At 44.1% G+C, this 15,266-nt stretch overlaps 2 protein-coding genes across 2 annotated transcripts in view; both read left to right on the top strand.

The window, feature by feature from the left end:
- The window catches only part of LOC119916213 (NLR family CARD domain-containing protein 3-like), a 795,320-nt gene that overhangs the window by 261,991 nt on the left and 518,063 nt on the right, over window positions 1-15,266 (top strand).
- The window catches only part of LOC119905153 (kalirin-like), a 52,227-nt gene that overhangs the window by 9,622 nt on the left and 27,339 nt on the right, over window positions 1-15,266 (top strand). Inside the window, 26 exon segments of the mRNA XM_038721908.1 lie at window positions 1,508-1,731; window positions 2,400-2,721; window positions 2,965-3,087; window positions 3,678-3,869; window positions 4,169-4,300; window positions 4,467-4,601; window positions 4,712-4,804; window positions 5,045-5,167; window positions 5,594-5,710; window positions 5,838-5,912; window positions 6,179-6,301; window positions 6,421-6,473; window positions 7,151-7,298; window positions 7,411-7,607; window positions 7,706-7,803; window positions 10,006-10,169; window positions 10,549-10,668; window positions 10,923-11,002; window positions 11,736-11,874; window positions 11,951-12,085; window positions 13,304-13,406; window positions 13,409-13,462; window positions 13,620-13,735; window positions 14,816-14,828; window positions 14,831-14,937; window positions 15,018-15,198. Coding sequence (XP_038577836.1) covers window positions 1,508-1,731; window positions 2,400-2,721; window positions 2,965-3,087; window positions 3,678-3,869; window positions 4,169-4,300; window positions 4,467-4,601; window positions 4,712-4,804; window positions 5,045-5,167; window positions 5,594-5,710; window positions 5,838-5,912; window positions 6,179-6,301; window positions 6,421-6,473; window positions 7,151-7,298; window positions 7,411-7,607; window positions 7,706-7,803; window positions 10,006-10,169; window positions 10,549-10,668; window positions 10,923-11,002; window positions 11,736-11,874; window positions 11,951-12,085; window positions 13,304-13,406; window positions 13,409-13,462; window positions 13,620-13,735; window positions 14,816-14,828; window positions 14,831-14,937; window positions 15,018-15,198 — 3,367 coding nt within the window.

Here is a 15,266-nt window from a genome sequence, read left to right as displayed (position 1 = left end):
CCAGGCTCAGCTTCGAGGTACTACTACTACTGAGAACTTTAATACTACTACTGCTAAATAAAGTACTACCTGACACCTTCAAGCAGAAACACAAGACCAGGCTCAGCTTCGAGATACTACTACTACTACTGAGAACTTTAGTACTACTACTGCTAAATAAAGTACTACCTGACACCATCTAGCAGAAACAAAGACCAGGCTCAGCTTCGAGGTACTACTACTACTGAGAACTTTAATACTACTACTGCTAAATAAAGTACTACCTGACACCATCTAGCAGAAACAAAGACCAGGCTCAGCTTCGAGGTACTACTACTACTGAGAACTTTAATACTACTACTGCTAAATAAAGTACTACCTGACACCTTCTAGCAGAAACAAAGACCAGGCTCAGCATCGAGGTACTACTACTACTGAGAACCTTAATACTACTACTGCTAAATAAAGTACTACCTGACACCATCTAGCAGAAACAAAGACCAGGCTCAGTTTTGAGATACTACTACTACTGAGAACTTTAATACTACTACTGCTAAATAAAGTACTACCTGACACCATCTAGCAGAAACAAAGACCAGGCTCAGCTTCGAGGTACTACTACTACTGAGAACTTTAATACTACTACTGCTAAATAAAGTACTACCTGACACCATCTAGCAGAAACAAAGACCAGGCTCAGCATCGAGGTACTACTACTACTGAGACTTTAATACTACTACTGCTAAATAAAGTACTACCTGACACCATCTAGCAGAAATAAAGACCAGGCTCAGCATCGAGGTACTACTACTACTGAGAACTTTAATACTACTACTGCTAAATAAAGTACTACCTGACACCATCTAGCAGAAACAAAGACCAGGCTCAGCTTCGAGGTACTACTACTACTGAGAACTTTAATACTACTACTGCTAAATAAAGTACTACCTGACACCATCTAGCAGAAACAAAGACCAGGCTCAGCATCGAGGTACTACTACTACTGAGGACTTTAATACTACTACTGCTAAATAAAGTACTACCTGACACCTTCTAGCAGAAACACAAGACCAGGCTCAGCTTTAAGATAGTACTGTTTTACTGCTACTGATAACCTCAGTACTATTATTGATAAGTAACATAATAGCACTGATAACATCAGTACTAGTATTGCAAAAGTCAGTACTATAGCTACTAACTGTTGCTAACCAATGTATCACTACAGTTAAATGAAGTACTACTACTGTTGCTAAGTTATATAACTGATGCAAACTGAAGTACTGCTAGTGAGTTCCATAGCAGTAGAAGTACTCAGTCTGTTGCTGTACTAAAATGTTTTCATTTGGTTATCATTGTTTTAAGTCGTACTGTAGTTTCCTGTGTGTTCTTGTTGATGTATTGTAGTTCCCTGTGTGTACTTGTTGGTGTACTGTAGTTCCCTGTGTGTACTTGTTGGTGTACTGGAGTTCCCTGTGTGTACGTGCTGTAGTTTCCTCTCAGTACACCCCTTCTTTCTGTCCCTCTTCAGACCAGCCTGGTGTCGGTGGAGGGTTTGTCCCGGCTTGTGGACCCGTCCCAGCTGACCTCTGACCTCGGCGGCTCGCTGGAGTACGACCACGTGGAGTGGACCGAGCTGCGTCTGGGTCTGGAGGAGTTCTCTGGGGCCGCCACTCAGCTGCTGTCCCAGCTGGAGCAGCTGGAGGCCGGGCTGAACCGCATACCAGAGCCCCAGGACGTGGACGAGGCCCGCAAGTGAGGAAGACCCTAAGTCACACTTGTTGATTATTAAAAAGTTATTGATTATTTAAGGAGTTAGTGATTATTTAAAGAGTTATTGATTATTTAAGGAGTTAGTGATTATTTAAAGAGTTGTTGATTATTAAAGAGTTAGTGATTATTTAAAGAGTTATTGATTATTTAAAGAGTTGTTGATTATTAAAGAGTTAGTGATTATTTAAAGAGTTATTGATTATTTAAAGAGTTATTGATTATTTAAAGAGTTATTGATTATTTAAAGAGTTGTTGATTATTAAAGAGTTGTTGATTATTAAAGAGTTGTTGATTATTTAAAGAGTTGTTGATTATTAAAGAGTTAGTGATTATTTAAAGAGTTATTGATTATTTAAAGAGTTGTTGATTATTAGAGTTGTTGATTATTTAAAGAGTTTTGATTATTAAAGAGTTAGTGATTATTTAAAGAGTTATTGATTATTTAAAGAGTTGTTGATTATTAAAGAGTTGTTGATTATTTAAAGAGTTGTTGATTATTTAAAGAGTCATTGATTATAAAAGAGTTATTGATTATTTAAAGAGATGTTGATTATTAAAGAGTTAGTGATTAGGTATTACAACGTCAGAACGTATTTGGTAACTAGTTTTAAAGACATTTTTGTTTATAGAGTTATTTCCATATTTTCCAGACTCCTCGAGGAACACAGTCGTCTCCGTAACACCATCGCCACGGCACCTGTCGACGGCCTGGAGCGAGAGGGGCGGAGCTTGCTTCAGCGCATGCGCTTGGGCCCCTCCCACGGTGACGCCTCTACTGAAGGCAGCGGCGGTGGCGGCCACGGCAGCTGGCTGTCGGGCGGGGCGGACTTTCAGAGCGTTGCGCCGAAGGTTTCGTCTCTGCTGGACCGGCTGCAGGCGGCTCGCAGTCACCTGCTGCAGAGCTGGAGTGACAGGAAGCTGCACCTGGACCAGGCGCTGCAGCTGCACCTGTTCGAGCAGGACGCCACCAAGGTGAGGTTTACAGCTCACGGTTCATCTGTTAACAGACAGGACGAAGACATTGATCTTCTTTCTTACCTGAGGCCTCATTGATACGTTCTGCGTATGTCACCTACAGAACAACAGGCTGAAGCGGCTTTGTCTTGGATCACACTACCGGCTTGTCAGGATCCACCCTACTCTGCTTCTGATTGTTTCATAAGCTGAAGTGTCGCTGCTCTTTAACCCGTCTCTGTCTGTCTCTGTCCATCTCAGATGTCGGAGTGGATCGCTCACAGTAAAGAGTTGTTCATGCAGAGTCTGGCGGAGGTCGGCCAGAACCACCAGCACGCCCTCGACCTCCAGACACAACACCAGCACTTCACCGCCAACTGCATGGTCAGTCTGTGTGTGTGTGAAAGTGAAGACGTTTTAGGAAAGTGAGGACATTTTAGAAAAGTGAGGACAGTTTGGGAAAGTGAGGACATTTTAGGAAAGTGAGGACATTTCAGAAAAGTGAGGACAATTTGGAAAGTGAGGACATTTTAGAAAAGTGAGGACATTTTAGGAAAGTGGGAACATTTTAGGAAGGTGAGCACATTTCAGAAAAGTGAGGACATTTTAGAAAAGTGAGGACAATTTGGAAAGTGAGGACATTTTAGGAAAGTGAGGACATTTTAGGAAAGAGAGGACGTTTTAGGAAAGTGAGGACATTTTAGGAAAGTGAGGACATTTCGGGAAAGTGAGGACATTTTAGGAAAGTAGGGCCATTTTAGAAAAGTGAGGACATTTTAGGAAAGTGAGGACATTTTAGAAAATTGAGGATATATTAGGAAAGTGGGGACATTTCAGAAAAGTGAGGACATTTTAGGTAAGTGAGGACTTTTTCGAAAAGCGAGGACATTTCGGGAAAGTGAAGTAATTTCGGAAAAGTGAGGACATTTGTAACACGTTTGTCCTGAATGAGTCGTCTGTGCGTCTCGCTGCAGAACGGCAGCGTGAACGTAGACAGCGTGGTGACCGTGGCGGCGAGGCTGGCGGAGGCCGGTCACTACGGGGCAGAGCGAATCGCCATGGTGTCGTCACGGTTACAGGAAGACTGGAAGTCCCTGACGACGACACTGGAGGAGCGGAGCAACACGCTCGCCATGGCAACCGGCTTCCACCAGGGGGCAGAACAGGTGACACAATCAGGATCACCAGCAGCATACACCTGCACGTCTACCTGTTTTTTACCTGTCTTTTACCAGTCTATGTACTATACCTGTCCACCTGTCTGTCTTCTTCTCTATCTACCTGTCTTTTACCTGTTTCACCACCAACCTTTGTACCTGTCTGTATCTGCCTCTTTACCCCTTTATGTCTACCTGCCTGTCTGCCTCTCTATCTTCCTGTCTACATTTTGTTGTCTTCCTGTCTGTCCACTATTTTACCTGTTTTGCTTTTATCTTCCTACCTGTCTGTCGCTCTACTTGTCCAGTTCCTGCTCAGAGTGGAGGGCTGGGTTCAGACGTGCTCTGAAGGGACGTTGCCTTCAGCGACAGCAGAGCTGGAAGCTGCAACAAAGAAACACCAGGAGCTGAACGAGGAGATCTCTGCTAACTACACACAGGTACCTGTCTGTCCACATACCTGTCTATCTCAACACCTGTCTGTCCACGTACCTGTCTGTCTCAACACCTGTCCGTCTCAACACCTGTCTGTCCACGTACCTGTCTGTCTCAACACCTGTCTGTCTCCCCACCTGTCTGTCTGACTGACTACCTGTCTGTCTGCAGGTCAGTGAGAGTGGTAAAGCCTTATTGGATGTCCTCCAGCGTTGCCCGGCGGCCGACTCCGATGACGCAGCCACCAAACCAGACTTCAGTGCTGCCACGCATGGCATCATGGGAGTTCTGCACCAGGTCATGCAGGTATGGCTTACGAGACATAACGTCCCACATCCATCAGTAGAGAGCAGACCTCACTGACCAGCAGACAGACAGACAGGTGGACTGATTTTAAGTCTTCTCTTTATTTGCAGGGTCACCATGAGGTGGAGGGGGCGTGGCAGCATCGTAAGCTCCGCCTCCACCAGCGCCTGCAGCTGTGTGTGTTTCAACAGGATGTTAGACAGGTATGATACATTCAGACACAGATCCAGACTGAGATTAACATCAGACCTTAGGACCAGATTCTTCTTATCCAGTTAATATTAACATCAATATCAGAAAATATTTACATACTGATTTGAATCATTAAGACTTAAATACACTGAATTTAACCTATAAGCCACAATTATGAGATATTAAGTCAAAATCTTGACCTACCGTGTGGAAATGTTTTTATTAAACAAAAGCACCTGTCTGTCTCTCAGGTGTTGGACTGGGTGGAGCAGCACGGTGAGGTTTTCCTCAACAAACACAGCGGCGTGGGGAAGTCTCTGCACCGCGCGCGAGCGCTGCAGAAACGCCATGACGACTTCCAGCAGGTCGCACAGGTAACACATCCACCACGCTCAAGGCCAGTTTATACTTCTGCGTCAAGTCCACTACGGCGTAGACTACGTGTCGACCAATCACAGGTCTTGCTGCCTACGTCGCTGCGACATGTGTAGAGTCAACGCAAAATAAATAATAAATCTGACCATGAGCTTTTCTAGCCAAGAGTTTACACCGAGCTAACCTGCAACAAGGCACATCCACACATTTATCTCAACATAAAATGGCTGTTCAGCTTCCCTAAGTGATCAATATCCTGCTACACGTAAAGTAAAGATCAGTAAGTGTAAATTCAACTGTTAGAAAGGTGAAACACTAAATAAATGAAAGTGTGTGTAGCAGGTGTTAATGCAGCTGGTGGAGACTTTGTGAGGACTTAATCTCAAAAGCAGGATTGTTCACCATGATGTGTGTGTGTGTGACAGAACACTTACACTAATGCAGAGAAGCTTCTGGAAGCAGCCGATCAGCTGGCTCAGTCTGGAGAGTGTGAGGAGGAGGAGATCTACCAGGCAGCCCGAGACCTGGAGCTCCGCATGCAGGTAAGGAAGTCTGGACTTCTGTTCAAAATGGCCGACGCCCTGTTTCAAACAGAAAGGACAAACACCAATGCGCCGCAGGTGATGTGTTGTTAATGTGTGTATTTAATATTGTGTTGTGTGTTTGCAGGCGTTCATCCAGAGAGTTGAACAGAGGAAGCTGCTGCTGGACCTCGCTGTGTCTTTCTACACACACACCAAGGAGGTAACAAACACACACACACACACACAATTAATACACTGTCATTAACTGTGATATCTGCAGTGTTTTCCTGTTATAAGTTTATTATTGTGAGTCAATGAATGTTTTTCCTCGTCCTCCTCCTCTCCTGATCTCTCCCCCCTCCACTCCTCCTCCTCCCCCTCCTCCTCCTCCTCCTCTCCTCTCCTCCTCTTCTCTCCTCCTCCTCCTGCTCTTCCTCCTCCTCTCCTCCCCTCTCTTCCTCCCCTCCTCCTCCTCCTCCTCCTCAGCTCTCAGTATGGATGGAGGGCCTCCAGAAGCAGCTCTCCTCAGATCTCTGTGTTTGTCCGGACACCGTTGAGGCTCTGCAGGCTCTCATCAGCCAGCAGCAGCAGCAGCAGGCCAACACGCAGGTACCTGCTGACCTCTGACCTCTACGCCTAACCCCGTCATAACAACCTAACACCCCCCTGACCTCTGACCCCTCAGCTCTAACCCTCACACTAACCCTGAATCTAACCCTGACCCACAGGAAGCTGCGATGAGTGTCATCCGGGAAGGAGAAGATCTCATCCTGCAACTCAGGTACACGCAGAGAGTATGGGTGCGTTTGATTCACTCATCGGGGCAGCCTGTGTGGATCTGATCTGGTGTTTGTCATTATTGTGGGTGTTTAAGGTTTGTAAAATCTACAGGGTATGTTTCTTTTAAGCATCAAGGCAGCTGTGTGGCACATGTGATGTTCGTGTATGTATTCTGTGTGGGTGGAGTTGGTTTGTTTCCAGCTTTGTTTAACCTGTGTAGGTGCGTTCATTTTGTAGTTTGTATAAACTGTGTGGGTGCGTTTGTTTTCAGGTAGTCAAGTCATTTTTATTTTTACAGCCCTTATTGCACATCAAAATTTGCCTGAAGGGACTTTACAAACTTGACAGCATAGAACACCCTCTGCCCTTCGAGGCAGCCTGTGTGGAAGCGTTTTTGTTTTCAGGTTTTTTCTAGCTTGTATAATCAGTGTGGGTGCATTTGTTTCACTGTTCTGGGCAGCTCATGGTCCTGTGTGGAGTTGGTGTATGTAAAGACTGTGGGTGTTTTTGTTTTCAGGTTCTATAGCATGTGTGGGTGTGTTTATTTTATACTTTGTATAATCTATGCGGGTGCATTTGTTTTCGACTTTATTTGACCTGTAATGGCACATTTGTTTTTAAGTTTGTAAAGTTCATGTTCTTGGGTTTGTTTAACCATTTTAGGTGCGTTTGTTTCAGGCCCCAGGGTAGCTCGGTGGCCCATGTGGAGTCAGTGTTGCAGCAGCTGGAAGAGTCTCATGTTCAGTTGGAGGAACTTTTCCACCAGAGGAAAATCCGATTGGATGTTTACCTGCAGCTCCGCATTCTGCACCAGTGCACACTGGAGGTGCAACGTTTATGTTTTTCATTTACTAATAATTAATACTTTATGCATTTCATTTTTTTAACCTCCTTCCGCTGTGTCAAGGTTGGATTAATTATGTATGTGTGTTTCGTAGGTAACCGGGGAAATAGATGCCTGGAAGCAGGACCTCCAGAAACAGTCCCAGGACTTCTCAGCAGAAAAGCTAGCATCGCCACGGCTAGCCGATGCAAACCACGACAAGCTAGCCCAGGACAAGCTAGCATTGGGCCAGTCACGGCTAGTGGAGGCCAGCCCTGAGGTGCTAACGCTAGCACAGCAGCGCATCCACAGGTAAACTGACCATTGTGATGACGTCATCCTGGCTCAACACAAAAATTGCTCATAGAAAACAGGCCATTGCAGGCTTTGACTGATTGATTGATCTGCAGGCACATGGAGCGAAGGCTGGCTATGAACAATATGATCTATGAGGTCATCCAACAAGGTCACGACCTTCAGCAGTACGTCACTGAGGTCCAGGCATCGGGTAAGACACACACTTCCGTACAATTGTACTGTAATTCTAGTAATATTATATTTAATGCTACCATTCCTACTACTTCTACTTACGGTATGATTAGTGCCGCTACTGATTAGTAATGTGATTACTTTCACAGATTACATTTGCTGATCTGAAATGCAATTAACAAGGGTGTGAACAGGGCTGAGGTCATCGGATGAACAGAAACGTTAAGCTGAGTGTCATCCGCGTATCGTCGTGAATTTACACCATTTTTTTGAATGTTAGAACCTAACGGCAGCTTATATAGACTGAAAATAAAGGGAACTAGGAATGAGCCGTGGGGTACACCACAAGAAATGAAATAGAGACAACACGAGTCATTTACGGGCTTCCAGCAGTGTTTTATTGTCTTTCAGAGTTTCTTGACTTGTGCTTTAGGGAGTCCCAGTGGTGTTTGATAGAGCTGTGCTGGTCCTTCAGGGAGCTCTGGAAGTTCTCTAACAGGTTTTAGAGGCCACTTAAAGGCTTTCTGGACAGTTTCCAGAAGCCACTTTTGGGACTGCAAAGGTAATGGAGGAGGAAGAGATCCTGCAAAGGGTTCATGTGGTCCATGAAGAGCTTCTAAGGGTTTAAATGCTCATTGAATGGGTTCTGGTAGTCCCTAAGAGATTCCCAGGAGTCACTGACGGGGCTCTGGTGACCTTGAGATACTTCCAGGAGTCTTTTGGTTAGTAGTTCATAGTTGGTTTGTAGTGCTTATGAAGTGGGTTCCAGAGGTAATTGAGTAGTGCTGCAGTGGTCCTTGAGGGGGATCTAGAAGTCCCTACAAGCTTCCAACAGTTCTTTAAGGGGTCCCAGGGATCCTTGAGAGGATTTATTGTATCATTAATCACTATTTATCGTATTTGTTATTGTATTTTTATTGATACATTTATTTTATTTTATTGTAGGCATTTGATGTGGACAGCAGAATTTCAGTGTACAGGGAAACTTGAACATCTGACAATGAACACTTTGAATCTTGATTTCACTGACCCTTAAGGAATCTCCAGAAGTAACTTTAGAGACCTTCAGGGACTTCAGTGTATCTTTCAGTGTGTTCCTTGGTTGTGTTCAACAAATTGCCAAGGGTTTTCAGAGGTTTCTGATGAGATTTTTGAGATTTGGACATTCAAATTCTCACTTCGGTCTAAAGAACCCTTAGGGATTTCCATCTTTAAGGTTCCTTGAGAAGGCTCCAGGAGTCTTTTATGTGTGTTACAGGGGTCTCTTAGGGGAGTCTGGGGGATTTTATGAGTCTTTTTGTTGGTTCCAGGGGTCCTTGGGTGATTTTTAGTGCTCCATAATGGGATTCAGTGGTTCGAGGGACTAAAGTTCCCCTTAGGGTTCCACTGGTCCTTGAGGAGTATTCAGAGATTGTTAATAGTTCTCCACTGGTCCCTAAGTGGTTTCAAGGAGTCAATGACAAGGTAATAGAGCATTGAGGGAATTCCTTGACTTTTTGTGTCCTCCGGTTGTTTCTAGTGCTTTCAATTAGGGTTCCAAATATTTTTAAGGGTTTCCATAGAGTCCTAAGGCTCCAGTGGTCCTTGAAGTCTAATATACTGACTGAGTTTACAGAGATGACTGAGGAGGTAGAGATTGATGAAAGGGTTCTTGTGGTCCTTGAAGTGTTCACAGTTTTTGGATTTCATTTTCGTGCTTTGGGGGAGGGGGGATGTTCCAATGGGATTTTATGTATCAAACAACCATAAACTGGCAAAAGGCCGAACGGGCAGAAAGCAGAACAGTTGACAGTTCAGAACAGGTTTTCATATTGATAATTTTTCGTCCTCTGCTGTGAAAAAATAGAACAGACCAGAAGTCAGTCAGCAGATTTTAATGCTACAGTGCAGCATCCGTCGGACCAGTTCAGTAACACACACATGATATTAGAGGGGAAAGGGGGGTGGGGGGGCAGAGAGGATAATGGAGGGAGGGGGAAAGGGGGATGGGGTTGCCATGGAAACTGCTCTCTGAAGCACACAGCTGGTCCCCATGGAAACCAGGGTATTGAATTTGTCATGGAGACACACACACACACACACACACACAGACAAACGAATGTGGATTAAAACACACATAAATACAGTTGTGTTACTATATTTGCGAGTACCGTAACAGCCGAAATGTCTTCACTCTGAAGGTCTAACAGTGTGTGTGTGTGTGTGTGTGTGTGTGTGTCAGGTATCGAGCTATCGGAGGCAGAGGGGGGTCTCTCCTCTCAGGTGGAGGAGCTGCAGCACCTCCTGCAGGACAAACAGAAGGAGATGCAGCAGATTGCAGATCACACACACACACACCTGGAGCAGAACCTGCAGCTGAGACACCTGCAGAGCCAGGTCAAACAGGTAACACACACACACCTGCAGAGCCAGGTCAAACAGGTAACACACACACACCTGCAGAGCCAGGTCAAACAGGTAACACACACTCACCTGCAGAGCCAGGTCAAACAGGTAACACACACACACCTGCAGAGCCAGGTCAAACAGGTAACACACACTCACCTGCAGAGCCAGGTCAAACAGGTAACACACACTCACCTGCAGAGCCAGGTCAAACAGGTAACACACACTCACCTGCAGAGCCAGGTCAAACAGGTAACACACACTCACCTGCAGAGCCAGGTCAAACAGGTAACACACACTCACCTGCAGAGCCAGGTCAAACAGGTAACACACCACGCACAGCTGCATTTGTATCTACACCTGTCTGTCTGTGTCTCAGGTGCTGGGATGGATCTCAGAGGGGGAGGTCATGCTGTCGTCCTGCATGTTGAACTCCAGCTGTCTGTCTGAAGCCGAGCAGCTGCAGAGGGAGCATGAGCGCCTCCAGCAAGCCATAGAGGTAACTGCACATACACACACTAAAACATACACTAACACAAAAAGACAATACATTACATAAAGTGCATTTTGGGATATTCAGCTGAGAGCTTGTTAACAAATGGGAGGATGAAGACGATGAATCAGTGACCCTGCCCTCATGCAGAGAGGGAAGATAATCTGTCTGCTGTCCATCACAGCAGACAGATGTAAAGGTTACCATGGCAACATGTAATTTCGATGGAAATTAAGTCCACACACCTTCCTTCGTTCCAGGCTCTGCTCCACGCCGACTCCCTGCAGAGGACTCATCAGGTGGCTCTGGCTCTGCAGCAGAGAGCAGAGCTGCTGGTCAGGTTAGTTGATGTCTGCACTGCACTATTTTTTTTAATTTAACCAGACAAGTTAGTTAAGGACAAAAAAATGTCAGGACATCCTCTTGACGGGACAAGGGAATAAAGAGTAAGGAAAAAATATACAGACTAAAGAGACATAACATACAGGAAACATTGCAAAACATGAACAAGACCACATTTCACAATGGGCAGCAGGGCAGCATATGAACAGAAAGGGCCGTGGTGACAGCAGTGTCGATGACACATTTTTTAAAATGAAAAAGGTTTTAAAAAGAACTGCAGACCTCTGTAAAAATGTCTTCAAGAGATTTCCTAAAAGCAGATAAGGAGATGAAGGTCTCTCTTCTAAACGTCATTGTGAAACGTCAGAATTTGGTTAGATTTAGGCACCAAACCTTGTTAGGTTTAGGAATAGATCATGGTTTGTCTTACAACATTACTTAAGTAACTTAACTTACATAAGTTAAGTCACGTTACTTGGTTACTTTATGTATGTAGTCTTTATGCTAAGCTAGGCTAACTACATCCCGACTCCAACTCCGTACATAACACACAGACATGAGACTAATATCCAATATTCAGCACTTTCAGTTAATGGCTGATCATCAGGTAAAAATACAAGTTTCCTCTGGAGTTGTGATTAAAACCAACATGTTAATCATCATCCAGAGGTCCTGTATTAAGAAGTCGTCCCAATCATGTGACCTCTGACCTCTGAGTCTCCCCCCTTCAGGTCAGGTCACTATGATCCAGATGGAGTGAGGTCTTGTGCCCAGACGGTGGCGCTGCACTGGCAGACTCTAATGCTGAGGATTGAAGACAGACTCAAACTGGTGAACGCCTCCGCAGCCTTCTACAGGACATCCCAGCAGGTACAGCTGTCTGTCTGTCCTACCTTACTACCTGTCTGTACGCCTCTCCACCCACCTGTCTGCTGTCTTTCTCCAGGTGTGTGGGGTACTGGAGAGTCTGGAGCAGGAGTACCGCCGGGAGGAGGACTGGTGTGGAGGTGGAGAGAGACAACCGGAGCAGCTCATGCCACTCATCAACAAACACATGGAGCAGAAGGAGGCGTTCCTGAAGGTGAGGAGAGCTCGAAAAGAAAAGCCTTAAACCCCCTCCCTGAACCATCCAATCAGAAATAAGCAACCATAACTGGGCACGGCAGCTGTCTTTTAGTGAAGTGGTTTACATGGAGCATGAATGATGTCTTTATAACCTGTATAATACAAAAACTAACGTTTGTCTGTGCTAATGTAAGGTAAAACATTAGCATGCCTGGCTAACTAGCTTAAAAGCTACAATAGCAACCCAGGGTTACTCCCAAGGCTAGTTTTCCAATTATTAGCTAACTTAACTAAGTTTGTAGGATTTCAAGTGAAGTCAGAAAATAAACATGTTTAGGACCCACTGTGTAGGAGCCGGTCCTACCATATCAAAGTTTAGGCTAATGCTAGCAGCTCTGTCCTGCTCTTTATTGGACCATGTACTCTGGACAATACTCGTCCTGATTATCAGATACTTTTCTCTTGTAATCTCTCAAATGAAAACATAAAGCATAAATCTAACATCTTGCCCAAGTATATCTCTCTATAGTTAACATCCAAACAGGGTTATGATAGAATGAAATAACAGTCTAACCTTTCACACGCTAGAGATAACTAGCAACAATGCTGGTTCTTTTTTATCTATATATTTTTGTCTGCATGGCTCATCAGCTGGTATGATGACTTAGTTTTAGCCTCAGTCTGTTGGCAAGATATAAGGTGCATATTTAAGAAGCGTTTCCTCAACTGAAGGAGTTAACGGCTAATGTTAAATAGCTAATGCTAGCAATCTGGAGCTAAAAAAAGTTTTCATTGAGTCGCGGACTAAAAATGAGAAGTTTGTTTACTTCTGTCTGGATTTAAGGACCCACTGTTTAAAACGTCGGCCTTTGTTATCAACTTAGGAAACTGTCTTACATAGTCTTTAATTGTTTTGAATGTTGTCTAAATATAATATATAATATAAATATATAATGGTATTTTGTGATATCTGAATATTCTTGAGTATTTTTGAGTAGTAGTAATGTTGTTAAAGATGTGTTAAAATGATCTTGCCTAATAGGAAAATTCATTTTGTTTAATTGTATTTAGTAGCTTTGAAAAGTTTACGCTAGTCTGAGAACGTCTTGCGTAATCCCAAATATTCTTTGATGGTCTTGAACAGTCCTGAATTGTACATAGAACAACCTCATGTGCGTTTCATAAAAGTCACCATGTACGATGTCCTCTAACAGTCTTGTTTCTGTGGCGACAGGCCTGCACTCTGGCCAGACGAAATGCTGAAGTTTTCCTCAAGTACATCCACCGCAACAGCGTCACGATGGCGAACATCTCAGGCCACAGCGTCACCGTCTCCGGGTAACGGGGACCGAGGTCACGGGGCACTCCAGGGTACCAGAGCAACAAGTCAAAGGTAAATGAACAGACCCCACACAGAAATACACAAGTAATGTGAGTGTTATAGAGACGTACAGTGGAACCAGTATAGAGCCCTGAGGAACTCCACGCATGATTGGTTTGAGTATATGTGTACACCAGTGTTCATTTTAATGATCCGTGTGTGTGTGCAGGTATCCTCAGTGAGTTGCTCCAGAGGGAAAACAGAGTTCTTCATTTCTGGACTTTGAAGAAACGTAGACTGGATCAGTGCCAGCAGTACCTGATGTTCCAGAGCCACACCCAGCAGGTACACAAAATCTGCAATGTCATTACGGTGACAGGAAATGCATTTTGGAATATTAGAGGATTATTAATGAATTCCTACTGGTGGCTTATCAATCACACAGTCAACAGAACAGACCTTGCATCCTTGTCAGTGGTAGAAGTACTCATATCTTTAACTTAAGTAAAAGAGGCTGTATTTAAAAATAACTAGTAAAAGTCTTGCATTCAAAATTTTACTTAAGTATAAGAACTATCAGCAAAATGTACTGTAAGTATCAAAGTAAAGGTGCTCTTGGGCCCCTTTGAGAGTGCGATATTGTTAAATATCACATAATTGGACATTATTAAGGATGCCTTAGCATTGATTAGTTTGACATGCAATGATCACAGCAAGCCGGGATTGGGCATATTTTTACCACATTATACACTGTTTGGTTGAGTTGCAACGATTAATTGATGAATCGATTAGTTGTCATTAAATTAACCGCCAACTATTTAATAATTGATTAATCACTTGAGTCCTTTTTTAAAGAAAAAATAAACAAATTTGTATTTCAGCTTCTAAAATGTGAATATTTTCTGGTTTCTTTGCTCCTCGGTGACAGTAAACTGAATATATTTGCTTTGAGGACCATTTTAGGACGTCTCCTCGGGCTTTGGAAACACTGATCAACGTTTTAAAAACTTTTCTGGACCGAACAACTAATTGATTAATTGAGAAAAAAATCGGCAGACTAATCTATAATTAAAATACTCGTTAATTTCAGCCCTACTGTTGGGTAGTTTTGTCTACAATGTGTATCACACTATAAATTGATCATGTGTATTGTGTTTAAAATTATAATCTGCAGTATAACTTGTATATTGAAGCACAGGCAATGGTCATTTCCTGTTTCGCTTCGGCCAATGGAAACCCTGATTTAGTATGTCTGGAAATGGTCGTTATTTATTGTGTTCTAGCATTTTCACGCTATCACACTTTAGCGTCACGCTCACTGCTTATAGTTTGTGAAAGTATTTATTGATGAACCGCAGAAGAACCGTGACCTCACGTTTAGGCTATTTTCATTAAATGGAAGAGTAATGAAACTGTTGGTTTCAGGCTCTGGATTGGCTGCACAGTCAGGTGACCACTACCTGGCCACGCACACATCGCCGGGCGCATCGGCGTCTGAAACACAAGAACTGCTGAACCAACACAGAGAGTTTTGTGTGTCGGCCAAGGTGAGAACACACACAACACACAAACACACACAACGTTTTCACCACCGCCATCACCACTCACCTGTCTGACGGCCTCTCAGCACACCCAGGAGAAGGTTCACCTGCTGATCCAGCTGGCTGAGAGCATGCTGGCTAAAGGCCACGCCCACCGCACTGAGCTTCGTCGCTGTGTTGCCACGGTGGATAAACGATCGCGACTTCACTGTCAGGGTGGGACAGTACCGCCACCTGCTGGAGACGGCGCTGGGAGGCTGCTCACAGGTCAGAACAGTAAAGAATGTTTTGGATACGGAAACCATCTGCAGGTAGACTCACCTTTCACTCATGTA

The sequence above is a fragment of the Micropterus salmoides genome, unplaced genomic scaffold, assembly GCF_014851395.1.
Source record: "Micropterus salmoides isolate LMB-PRFRI ecotype aquatic unplaced genomic scaffold, ASM1485139v1 Ms_hic_scaffold_1, whole genome shotgun sequence".
NCBI lineage: Eukaryota > Metazoa > Chordata > Actinopteri > Centrarchiformes > Centrarchidae > Micropterus > Micropterus salmoides.
This window is presented reverse-complemented; position numbering and strand designations above follow the sequence as displayed.